Here is an 11847-nt window from a genome sequence, read left to right on the forward strand (position 1 = left end):
GCAGAGAGCCATCTTTATCACAGTTTCGTTCATTCATTCCGTCAGCCGTTTGTTCATTCATTCATTCATTCATTCATTCATTCATTCATTCATTCATAGGCCTTTAATTGCTGCCCTGTAGGGGGCAGGTGCAGCTCCGAAAACTGCGGAGTCTGTTTCCCTCTTTCCGTCCTGACTGGGCACACGCTGGTACGCCTGCGACTTCCTCGCCCACGTGTGTCTGTGTGCGTGTGCACGCCGTGTGCACGCCGTGGCCACAGTCAGACACGGACTAAACCAGACCGCGAGACAGAGCTCCCCAGGTCCCCCCGAATCTCGCCCAGGATATCGCAGCTTCGTCATTTGTCAGCCATTGTCAGGTTCACTGAGGTGCAGCAGTGACCCCGGGCGACCCCGTCCTGCCAGCACCCGAAGGCCCGTCGTGATCGAAGATGACGCTCAGAGCCCGCACCGGCTTCCGCCTCTGAGGCTGTTTGAGACACGCGTGTCAGATGGACGCATCCACCTCTGCCGCTCCCGCAGCCCCGACTTTGCGACGGCGTCCGAGCCACCACTGAGAAACCACGGCCAGAATAACGGCGTTGATGGCGACGTTCTAACATCGCTGGGGTCTGCCGCAGCTCTGCGAGCCTCCGTCGCCAGGAAATGGAATCCTGCGGGCGGCCGAACGGACATGGGGGACCCTCCTGCCTTTGCAGCCAGCCGGAGCTGTGACCAGCCCCGAGAAGGCGCTCGCCAGGCGTGGAGAGGCCCCGTTACTTAATTTTCTGCTTCGGCCGAAGCTTTGCGGCTCTCAGCGGCCTAGGAAATGATTCGTCTCAGGTTACCCTCCAAACCTTTGATGAGCTCCCGAGAAACCTCCTCCGAGCGGCAGAGAACCTCAAAAGTGTCTGCGTCTCAGAACGCACCTGGCCACAGCTTTCAGTCAGCCTCAGGGATGCAGGGCGGCAGCTCTGCCCCGCAGGTGCCAATGGCGCGGACAGTGATGTGGCTTTGATCAGCTTTGGAACATCCGCGCGTGACGCGGGGCGGGGGGGGTGGCCTCAAAGCCGGGCCGGCGGCCTCTCCGAAGCCAGCGTGCAGCTTGCTCGTTCTCACCCTTCAAACGGCCTCACATCTTTTAATTAAAGTGCCCTTTGAGGCGTAAGGCGCCTAATTGTTCTCCAGTGCGTTTTGAAGTTTCGCTCTGAGGAAATGCTTGTTTTGATATGGGCTTTAAAAAGAAAAAGTGGCTGTGGCGACTCTGTGTCCTCGAAGGGGTGTGGGCGAGCGTGTCGGGGCGCCGCCCAGCGAGAGCCCACGCCGCCGAGACCACGGGATGGGGGGTGGGAGGCTTTCGCTCTGTCCGAGGCTGGCGGCCACCCGGTCGCTCAAGCGTGCCGAGGATGTCGGTTCTCGTAGGTCATTTACGTACACCTCCTCCACCCCACAGATCACCCGCAGCGGCTGGGTGTCCAGGGTCAGCCACAGGGAAGCTGAGGTCGATTAATTAAGGGGGCCCACGGGACAGGAAAACATCAGTGGAAACAGGGAAGACGAGTTAGGAGTCTGCTCAGTGGAGGGAGGTCGACCAGACGTCTCTTTCTGAAAGTTCTACCTGTCAACAGACAAAAAGAATCTAATTGAACTGAAGGTTCCGAGTGGCCACCGAGCGGACCCGGCCGGTCCTGTGGGGGAGGCCGTCCCTTTTGGTATACGAGAGGCCGTGAGCAGTTTCTTCCCTCGGCCCTCGGAGGGGGCGGCGTGGGGTACGGCAGACGTGCCCGTGGCACGACCTCCGTGATGGGCAGAGTGTGTCACCCCAGCCCGCGGCCGCTCCCGTCATGTCTCCATGGAGACCGAGATCTCCTGCCTTTGCCCTTCTGTGGCCTGGGACACGATGTCCCCGTGGCTCACGCCCTCCCTTGCCTCATGACTTAGTCAAAGCGCCCCGTCCCCAGAGCAGCCCTCTGTGTTAGCCTGCGAGGGAGACCACGGCGGAGCGTCACAGCTGGTGACCACAGCGGGCGTCACAGCCGGTGACCATGGCGGGCGTCACAGCCGGTGACCATGGTGGGCGTCACAGCCGGTGACCATGGCGGGCGTCACAGCCTGTGACCATGGCGGGTGTCACAGCCTGTGACCATGGCGGGTGTCACAGCCGGTGACCACGGCAGAGCGTCACAGCCGGTGACCACAGCAGGTGTCATAGCCGGTGACCACGGCGGGTGTCACAGCCGGTGACCACGGCGGGTGTCACAGCCGGGCGACTCCCATGGCAGAGGTTTACCCTCTCACGGCTCTAGGGGTAGAAGCTTGAGGCCCGAGGGTCGCAGGCTTGGTCCCCCGGGCCCCCTCCTGGGCCCCGCGTCCCTGCGCCCTCACAGTGTCCTTCCGCCTGCGTGTCTGCTTCCCAGCCTCCTCCTTTTACAAGGACGCCGGTCACATCGGGTTACCTAGGACCCGCCCTCCCGACCTCACTCCCCCTTAATTACATCTCTAAAAGCCCCATCTCCCAATACGGTCCCATTCTGAGCTGCTTGGGGTCAGGGCTCAACGTATGAACGTTGGGGTGCTATAATTCAGCCCGTACCACCCCTTCCGGTGACCCCCCAAAAGGTGTAGATCCCGACACCCCTCGTTTATCTCTGGAGCGATAACATCACGTCTTCTTCCTGGTTCTGACAAAGTGTCACTGTTTCAGCCGACGGTGTCGACACCGCTGGTTCCTGACTGGGTGCTCGTAGGGTGCTCATAGGGTGCTCATGGGGTGCTCATAGGGTGCTCGTAGGGTGCTCGTAGGGTGCTCGTAGCGTGCTCAGGGAGGCTTCTCCGCAGCGACCGCCCAGGCTGTAACCCAACAGCTTAGACTCAGCCTGGGGGCCAGGGTCCCGTCCCCGGTCTGTAAACCTCCCTGAGGACCCTAATACGCGGTTCACAGCGGTTTCCTGTTGCAGCCCCCTCGATGCCCCTAAAACCCAGACCCCGGGCGGCATCGCAGACCAACGACATCGGAGCCTCTGGCTCGGGGCTGGGCTGGGTCACGGTTTAAACGTCCTCGGTGGCTCCACCGTGCCGTCCAGCTTCAGGACAGTGGTTTAAATCGTACCTTCTCCACACTTCCTCCCCAAACCTGAGCGGACTTCCTGCCCCGGACAATTTGGTTTCCTTGCAGCTCAGAAGCAGTGTCTCCCAACCATGGCTGTCCATCCGAATCCTGCGAGGAATCTTTCTTAAACCCAGAGACGTGCCTGGTGCACGCCCCAGATAAGCTAAAGCAAAATCTGCGGGAGGTGGGTTCCGGCATCAGCGTTGCCTGGCAACGCAGGTGACCCCAACATGTAGGCAGCACTGTGAACCTCTGTCCCAGGACGACACCGATTGTGATTCTGTGGTGTAGACACGACCACAGATGTTTTGCCTGAGTCATAAAGTCTCATGACCGGGCTCCGTGCGAATCGCCCTGCGTGTGTTTACAGATTGCCGCATTGGATAATTTATTGGATTATTACGAGGTCGAGCGTGACGTACTTGATGTCGAGTTATCATCTCCTGTACACGAAGTGACACGTGGCCGTTGAATTTGTTGTGGCAGAAACATACGAGTCACAGGAAGCGGCGTCGCAGCCCGGGTCCCTGGGCGTTGGGCTGTGTCTGAGATTCGCGTCACGCTGAAACGCCTCCGGTCGCCCGTGCAGGGGCGTGGCCAGCCCGAGTGGTCGCACAGGTTGGGTCCCCCAGAAACGTAGTCCAGGTGGGGCTGTCGTGACGTCTGGGAGCTGGGGTGCATCTGAGCACTCTCTCGCCTGGCTCCCGGGGTGGTGCTTCCCCAGGGGCTGTCGTAACCCCCCCCAAGGCCAGCGCTTGGAATGTCGTGCTCCACGTCACCACTACCCGACCGGCTGCACCCTCCTCTGATGCTTCGTGAAATATTGTTCCGTCGGTGGCTTTTTTACATCGAGTAAGCCAAACTGTATTAAGCGGTCTTGGGGCAGAAATCGCTGTCCTTCTTGCTGTCACTAGCCAGCCCTCGCGCTGCGGCCACCGAAAGAGAATGCTCACGGGCCACCTGGAGGAGCCGAGCACAGGCCTCGCCGCCCGGCGAGGCTCTCCCCCCGCGACCGTGCCCCTGCCGGTTCCCCTTAGCGCCGGCCCCTCAACCTCACGCGGACACCCCTCCTTCTGACCTCCTCTGCAGCCCCTTCCGCTCCCCGCCCAAGGCACCCGCCGTGCGCCGGATCGTGCCTCCTCTCCAAAGGTCACGCACGTCGAAGCCCTCCTCCCCCCTCCCCGGGTGATAAGGATGGAGACAGGGCTTTTAGGAGGTGAGCAAGGTGGAGTGGGGTCAGAGGGTGGGGGCCCTAACGTGGTAGGAGCGATGTCTTTATAAGAAGAGGAAGAGAGGGAGACCTCTGTCTGTCTCTGCAGAGAGATGGTGGCCTCTGCGAGCCGGACCCCGACCCTGCTGGCACCCGATCTCGGACGTCCAGCCTCCGGACCGTGAGAAATAAGTGTCCTGTCATTTAAGCCACCCCGTCTGTGGCGTCCTTACATCCGCCCGAGCCAGGGGAAACTCATTCTTACACATTCATTTTTATAATTCCAATTTTTTCGTTTATTTCTTATCTGTATATCTCCCTGAGGCCCTACGTCCTTGAAGTTTAGAAGCCAGGTAGCGAACTCCATTTTTTCTGTCTTCCCAGAAACACGAAGCGCCGAGGAGCCTCTCCGCCTGAATGGGATGAAAAGGGGGGAAAGAGAGGGTTGTTTCAGGCGACTGGGTTTAATTTTATTCCTCGAGGCCCTCGAGGATGAACAGGATGTTTGTCTTGTAGATTTGCTGTGAATGCCTCCCAGGGCCGCCAGTGGGGAAGAGGAAGTAAGTTTATGCTCACTCCGAGGATGTCTTCCCACTTTCTTTTACAAATTCCTGATGCTCGGAGCAAGATCCTGGTCTGTTTCTAACTTTGATGAGGCGCAGCTTTGATTGCTTAAATACACTCATTACTGGGGTGGGGCCTGGACGGCTAGCAGTGGAGGTGGCGACAAAATCAGGCTGGAAAGACTCATTCCTGTAAGTGACTGCGAAGAGTCACATTTCACGATCCTCATTGCAGATGATTAGCACTCAGACGCGTGTATCTGTCTACACTGAAGCTCGGTGTCTTATTCCGCGGGGGCTGCCGTCACAAAATGCCGTATGTCGGGTGGCTCGTAACAACAAATGCTTATTTCTCTCAGTTCTGGAGCTGGAAGTCCACGATCGAGGCGCCGGCAGACTCAGTGTCCGGCGGGGACCACTCCCTGGGCCATACACGGCTCTCTTCCTCCCCCGACCCCCGGCAGAGGGGCCGAGGGAGCTCCCTGAGGTCTCTTTTATGGGGACTGACCTCGTTCATGGGGGCGCCCACCCCGAGACCCAGTCGCTCCCCCCAGGCACCCCTAACACTGCCGCCCTGGGCGTCAGGCTTTAGCAGACGGACGCTGGGGGCAGACACAGTCTGTCTGTGGCGCTCGACTTCCTCAGCGCCCGAAATAGCTTGTTGCCCAGTATGTTGACCTTTCTAACTATGAGCAAATCCCTCGTCGTGTGTGTTTCTTGTGGCCTCTGTAACCAATTACAACTCACTTAGTGGCTTAACACAATACCGATCTCCTCTCGGTTTCGAAATTCAGAACCTGACACGCGTGTCGCTGGTTGCCAGGCTCCGAGGGAGAAGCGCGTCCCCGTCTGCGCGTCTGCGCGTCTGCGGACCACTTGCTCCCAGGCTTGTCACCTCTCCCGGCAAGCCCATCGCTGCGATGTCCGCTTCTGGCATTGTCACGTGGCCTTCTCCCTCTCCCAGAGTGAGCTCTCCCTCCTATGAGGACACGCGTGATGGCACTTTAGAGCCCGGCCGCTTAACCCAGGCTCATCTCTCCGTCTCAAGATCCTTAACTCAGTCACCGCTGCGAAGTCTCTTACCCGAGGGGGCGTGTGGTCACAGGCGATCAGGGCGGGGACAGTCAAGACTCCTGTGACAGATTCCCACCTGGACAGACCCCAGCGACGGTCTGCAGCCAGGTGACTGCGTGGCGATTTCAGCACCGGTGCCCGTTTCCATGGAGATCTTCCATCCGTCGGAACGCGGTCTCCGGGAGGCGGAGGCCGTGTGTGTTTGGGTGGCGGCTTTTCAGAACCTTGGACAGCACCCGGATCGCTTGCACCACGTGACTGCATCTTCCTCAGGGGTCGCTAACACGCCTGCTTCTTCCGTTCTGGGGTTCGGGCCCCCACGAGGGAAGAGGTCAGGATCCAATGCTAGCCAAGGAGAAATAAAAGCCCTGACTTTCCTCCGAGTGGCAGCCGATGTCACCCCGGCCCCCGTAAATACCACACACGACTTCTTCCAGGCTAAACACCCAGCTGCCACTGTGAGCTTACACTAGTGTCTGCCCCACAGCCGTCGGCGAGCGCCGCGGGAATGTTCCCGCTTAGCCCTCACGGCCAGGACAGCCTCACAGTTGCTCGGGTCGTGTGTTGCACGACTGGAAGATGCGGCACCTCGACCGGGCAGAGGACACCCTCGCTCCGCCTGCACGGCTCGCTCAGCCCTGGCCGCCCCCTGAAGGGACGGCTGTGACCGTGATCACGTCGTAGTTGGGGAACCAGAGGCTAGAGGAGGTGGCGTGTCCCGTAACCGGGGCCGTCGTCCGCGTCCTGTTCTGGGTGTAACCCACCCCACGGCCCACTGGCAGCCAGTACGCTTAGCTGCCTGCAGCCGGTATCGGACGTGGAGTGTGTTCGTGACGACCCCGTGGCCTCCACGCTGCAGAAACTCCACGAGCGGCACGGACCGTTGAGGTTCGTGGGTGGGCTTCTGATACCTGCGATAGAATCAGGTGCGGTTAGTTCGGTTTCCTCTGCTCGTATCAGAAAAGCAATTCTCCTTCCTGCCACTTTGCAAGAATTTAGTAAATCACCCATCATGCCCCAAACCAAAGAAGGCAACATCGACTTAAAGTTTATCTTTAATTATATTTAAACCACAAGGCATAACTGAATGTATTGACATTTATATGAAGAAATGAGCTGACATTCTATTAACCTCAACCAGCAAATTAATTCTTCAGACTCAGACCCGCAGCTGTTGAGGGCCGTGCACAGTCGCGCGTCGATCGTAGGTGGTGTGGCTCCTTCGCGCGGGGGCTTGACGGCTGAGCCTGCGGAAACAGCCGTCCCGCACCTGAGGAACCTACTAGGTACATATTTGAATTATTTTTCTTATCACAGAAGAATAAAGCGTCGGAGCCTCTCAGTGCTTCCGTCCGTCATGTCAGGTGGGCCTCGTGAAGATCGTCCGTAGAGTTGGCGGTGATCGTCACCAGCCATTAGCGGTCTCGTCTGCATTTCCGAAGGAGGCAAGCACGCCTCTTTCTACTCTAGCAGCTTTCTGCTGCGCGCCCATGGAGATCACGGCGGGGTAAAGGGAAGCCGTCTTCGCCCATCCTTTATTCCTCCACCGAGCTGACGGTGCTGGGTCTTACGCGATTCGGATTTCTCGTGCAGTTTGCTGTCAGGTGGGGAAGTTTGGGGCTGCTCCCTCCTGATGAAGACAGTCCATCGGCCACCCGCCGTGAGCTAGGCTGCTTCCCTCCAGACGAGGCGCTAAGCGTTTTGTTCCCAACAATCCTCCTTTGATCTGTCTGCTGACACGTCCTGCCAAGAAGGGATCTCGATGGATACGTCCCTCTGGGCGTGCTCCCTCTTAAAAAAATAAACGCGGAGGGAGGGGTGGGAGCAGCCGCACTGGGTTGCCGGACGCAGCAGAGGACACATTTTTAATTAAAAATTCTCGAGGGCAAAGTCTCGGGAAATTCGCTGCCCCATCCAACGGTCGAGTCAGCGGAGAAGGTGGGCGCGCCTGCCCGCAGCGCTGCTGCTTCGAGGCCGAACCCGCCTCGGCCCCCGACAGGCGGAGGCTGAGGCGTTCCGGCGCTGACCGTGGGTGACCAGCTTGCTCACCTTCCCCGTTACTTCTTCCACCTCCTGATTTCACGTGTCCTGCCCAGGTCCCAGCGAGGGCGTCATCAGCGATGCTGAGCAGAAAGAGTTTATGGAATCTCGTCCCCCGTCCCCTGCTTATGCGGACGAGACGTGATCTGGAACAGTCTGCAGCCCTGGCATGGACGCCGATGTGTCTGTGGCATACGAATTCGATTTTTTTTTTAAGTAAAAAATAAAACAAAAAACTCCCAACAAAAAGAAATAATTAAAAATAAAACATCTCTCCATCTCCAAGTGAACATGTTTGAGGAAGTGTCGGGACGCAGAGCTGAGAGAGTCGGCTGTGTTTTCTTCCCCTTTTCGTCTGCAGCAGAAGCTCCAGCTCGCGAGGGGGAGACACCTTCTGCTGGAGGACGGGGCTGGGGGGCAGCTCTGGAGGCACCTCGCGCGCCCTTCGCTTTAAGTAGAATTTCGCCCTTTCTTCCCCGTTACCGAGTGAAGACCTTCCGTGGCTTCTGGTCGTCCATCCCGCCCACTCCAGTCCCCTCTCTCTCTGACGTCGAAATGTCACAGACGCTCTTTTCACTGAGGAAAAGGCGCACTTTAAAAAAAAATCATTTAAAGCCAACGTATGTAAAATGCAGACTGGGGTGTCATAATAAAAGCAGTTGTAAGCGAGGTTCAGGCAGGAAGGAGCTGCCTTTCATGAGCGAAGCTTAAGACAGAGGAGAGCAGCTTATTTCATCTTAAATGAGCAAAAGTTTTCCTCACGGCTACGGACCGAGTCTTAGCGAGAGACGGAAAGCAGGACCGGCCGGGCGCGAGGGGTCATCTTTCAGGGAAAAAAAAGAAAACTCTTTCAGTTTGGATCAATTTTGAAAAAGTCGTCTAGGTCTTCGGCACATTTTCTCAAAGGCCTGTCTGGTGGCTTCGTTCATCACGTCGTGTGTTTCGGAGGCACCTGCCTTGTCATCGTCCTTGCTGACCGTCTCCTTTTCAAACACCGACACGTCTAACTCCGCCGGACGCGGTGGAAGTCATTCAAGCAGTTATCGCCAAGGTTCACTTCTCGGGGATTCTGGGGATCATGTGACACCTTTCAAAAGGTCCGGAACATCCGTTCGTGAGAGGTTTGCATGGTGTTTGCGCGGCATTGCGTTGTGGATACAAGGAGTGGTCAGCAAGGCCACTTGAGGAGGACGTTTAGGGTGAGTGTGGGAGGGGGGACGAGATCACCGATCGGGACCTCACTCGTCACCGGCCGCCACGTGACCCTTCTTCGGATACAGGGGACCCCGATATTTATTCAAGCATCATCTCTGCTTTCGGTTTTTCCGTCCGCCCTTTCTTGCTGGAGGAGAAGCTGGTCATCGCACGTGGGCGGCTTTTCGGTGGTCAGCACGGGGGCGACGTGGGCGCGTGTGTGTTTTCTCGCAGATCTTGCCCGCAGCCGTCGGCAGACGCGCACCTAGATGACACGGGCCGAGGGCTGTGCGCCAGGCGGGGAGGCCAGCGCCCCGGGGGCCCCCACAGTGGACCCATCCTGAGAACACGGGCCCTGCAGCCGCCTGCGCCGCCAGGGTGGGGGAGCAATGGGAAGATGGCTCGGTGGGGGCCACCAGGCACACTGTGCCCGAGGAGGTGGCGGCCGTGTTCCCGGGGAACTCCTCCCTCCTTGGGTTCACTTCCTGACGGCAGCCGTCCTGGCCCCGCCCCCACCCACGTTCCGATCTGGGGGGCCCGCCTTCGGCATCCCCACCGCGAGCCCCCAGCGCCCGTGCTCATGGACCCGCACTGGGCGGTCAGATGGAGGGCGAGTGTGGCCACAGCTTCAGAGGAACGGTGGCCCCCTCCGCACCAGGCAACGTCTGCCCCGCTTCAGAGGCACCCGAGCCTCGGCAGCAATGTCCACCCCGCTTCATCCCCACTGACCCCACACTCAGACCTTCACCTGGAGGCGCTCGGTGCTGAACACGGGGTGCCGCCTGAGGGAAGAAAGGCAAGGGCCGGCTTTGGCAGCAACGCCACGTGGCTCGGAGAGGGACTCTCTGGACGAGGACAGTGCGCGTCCGCCGAGGACCTACGACCTGCAGCCGGCCGCTCTGCGCTTCTCCTTAGAGGGCGTTGCCGCCGTCTCGGCCGCTGTCACCACAACTGTGCTTTGCTACCAGCTCCGGCAGGGCAGGGGCCCAGGGCGACCGGCGCCCTGCAGCGTAGGCCATGGCTCTGCACCGTGAAGAATCGCCCCTCGCTCGGTCTGGAGGCCTCATGTTCCGCAGGCCTTTTCACAGGAGTCACCTCGTCTGCGGGACGGCCTTTTCCTCCCTCAACTTCCGCCATCCGTAATTCGGCGTGGCCTGTCGTCCCCACGCAGCTACGGTCACTCGGTGCCTGTCATCGTCACACGCGACCCGGCCTGGTGCCCGGCGCGTGTCCACACTCCGCGCTCTCGTTTCCTGTTCTCTCGCCCAGGCAGCCTGAGACCAGCCGTCGCGCCCTCATCTGCTCATTCTCAGCGGGATCGGCACTGGCTCCCTCCCGGCGTCTGCCGGGGAAGGTGATCCCAAGCACTGACTTGTCAGAACGAATCTCTTCAATTGTTTCAAAGGCCTGCGAATTTCCCACTTCTCTCAGGAAAAAGACCAGAGGCTGGCAAGCTTAGGCTTCGCAGGCCACTGACTTCCTGTGCTGCGTATTGCTTTTTTAAATAACGTTTTATGATGTAAAGGCCGTTTTTAGCTCAGGCTCTATGCCGTGGCTTGGACCTGACCCGCCAGCCCCCGTTTGCCGACTCTGAAAGAGACGATGCTCAGCAGGGCCCGTGCGGGCCCCTCTGCCCACCAGCCGCACCTCGAGCCTCAGGTCCTGGCCCCCTGGGTGTCCCGGCCTCACTGGGTCCCGTCGCTTCCTTCGCCCGTCCTGCGCCCTCCGAGCACATACGCACCTGTCTGTAGTGGGTCCCTTCCTCCTGGAGCCCTTTGAATTTCCGCCCCACCTCCCTGGCTTCACGCCCCGAGCCTTGCCTCCCGGGAAACTGTCCCGCGTCCCTGACTGCACGACCGTCCTCCGAAGCAGCCCCTCAGCTTGCCACGTCCCTCCGCTTCTCGCCTTTCTGTACAGTGGCCCATCTGCCTGCGTCGAGATGCTCGTTCACTCAGCGGCCATCGTCCCCACTAGAGTGTGTGTCCGAGGAGATCAAGCAGTTTCAGCGTGTGCTCCCTGGGGCTCTGGGGGGCTCGCCCGTGGCACTCGCCAATGCCCCTGGTGTAAATACCCCTCCGGACGTCACCGAATGTGGAGCCAGCTCAGTCTGGGCCACCGCTAGGCCTTAATCCTTCTAAGCTAACGGCATCTGCATCCCTGTCGGCCAGTGCAGCACCCGGGAGAAATCAAGACCCCCAGAAACGCCATTCTCTGGAGAGCAGCAAAGCACAGAGAGGAGGAAGCGCAGTCTCGCTGGCCCGAGCCGCGGTCCGTGCTCTTTTCCAGAACGACCTGGTTCCCGGGCCTCAGAGTGTACGGGGCGGAAACAGAGGACCCGAGAAGACAGATTCATGGTGACTGAAGTTCATCATTGAGCATGTACATTGGAGGAGGGGCTGTGCCTGTTTCACTTCATAACGAGAAAGGCTTTGACTCCGAAAACGCGAACGCGAACTTTCGGAAAAAGGCGTCCGCTGCGGGGAACGTGACACCGCGATCGTGTCTGAGACGAGACGGTTTGTTGGAGCGACAGCCTTCGTTTAATTTTGAAAACGAGGCGCGAAGGCAGAGGACAGCAGCTCCTCCGTCGGGGCGACATTGGGTAGCCGGTACCGGAGCTCGCGGCCGATGCTCACCCCCAAACAGCGCTGCAGACGGGGCCCGGGCCGGGCGGCGGA

General features: G+C 59.3%; 1 protein-coding gene across 1 annotated transcript in view; it reads left to right on the forward strand.

Annotated features, from left to right (window-relative positions):
• The first annotated feature begins 10186 nt into the window (after nt 1–10186).
• The window catches only part of LOC102893976 (transmembrane protein 132D), a 94753-nt gene continuing 93092 nt past the window's right edge, over nt 10187–11847 (forward strand). The window contains exon 1 of the mRNA XM_015587888.1: nt 10187–10308. Coding sequence (XP_015443374.1) covers nt 10187–10308 — 122 coding nt within the window. The remainder of the gene's footprint in view (nt 10309–11847) is intronic.

Source organism: Pteropus alecto, unplaced genomic scaffold, assembly GCF_000325575.1.
Source record: "Pteropus alecto unplaced genomic scaffold, ASM32557v1 scaffold213, whole genome shotgun sequence".
Taxonomy (NCBI): domain Eukaryota; kingdom Metazoa; phylum Chordata; class Mammalia; order Chiroptera; family Pteropodidae; genus Pteropus; species Pteropus alecto.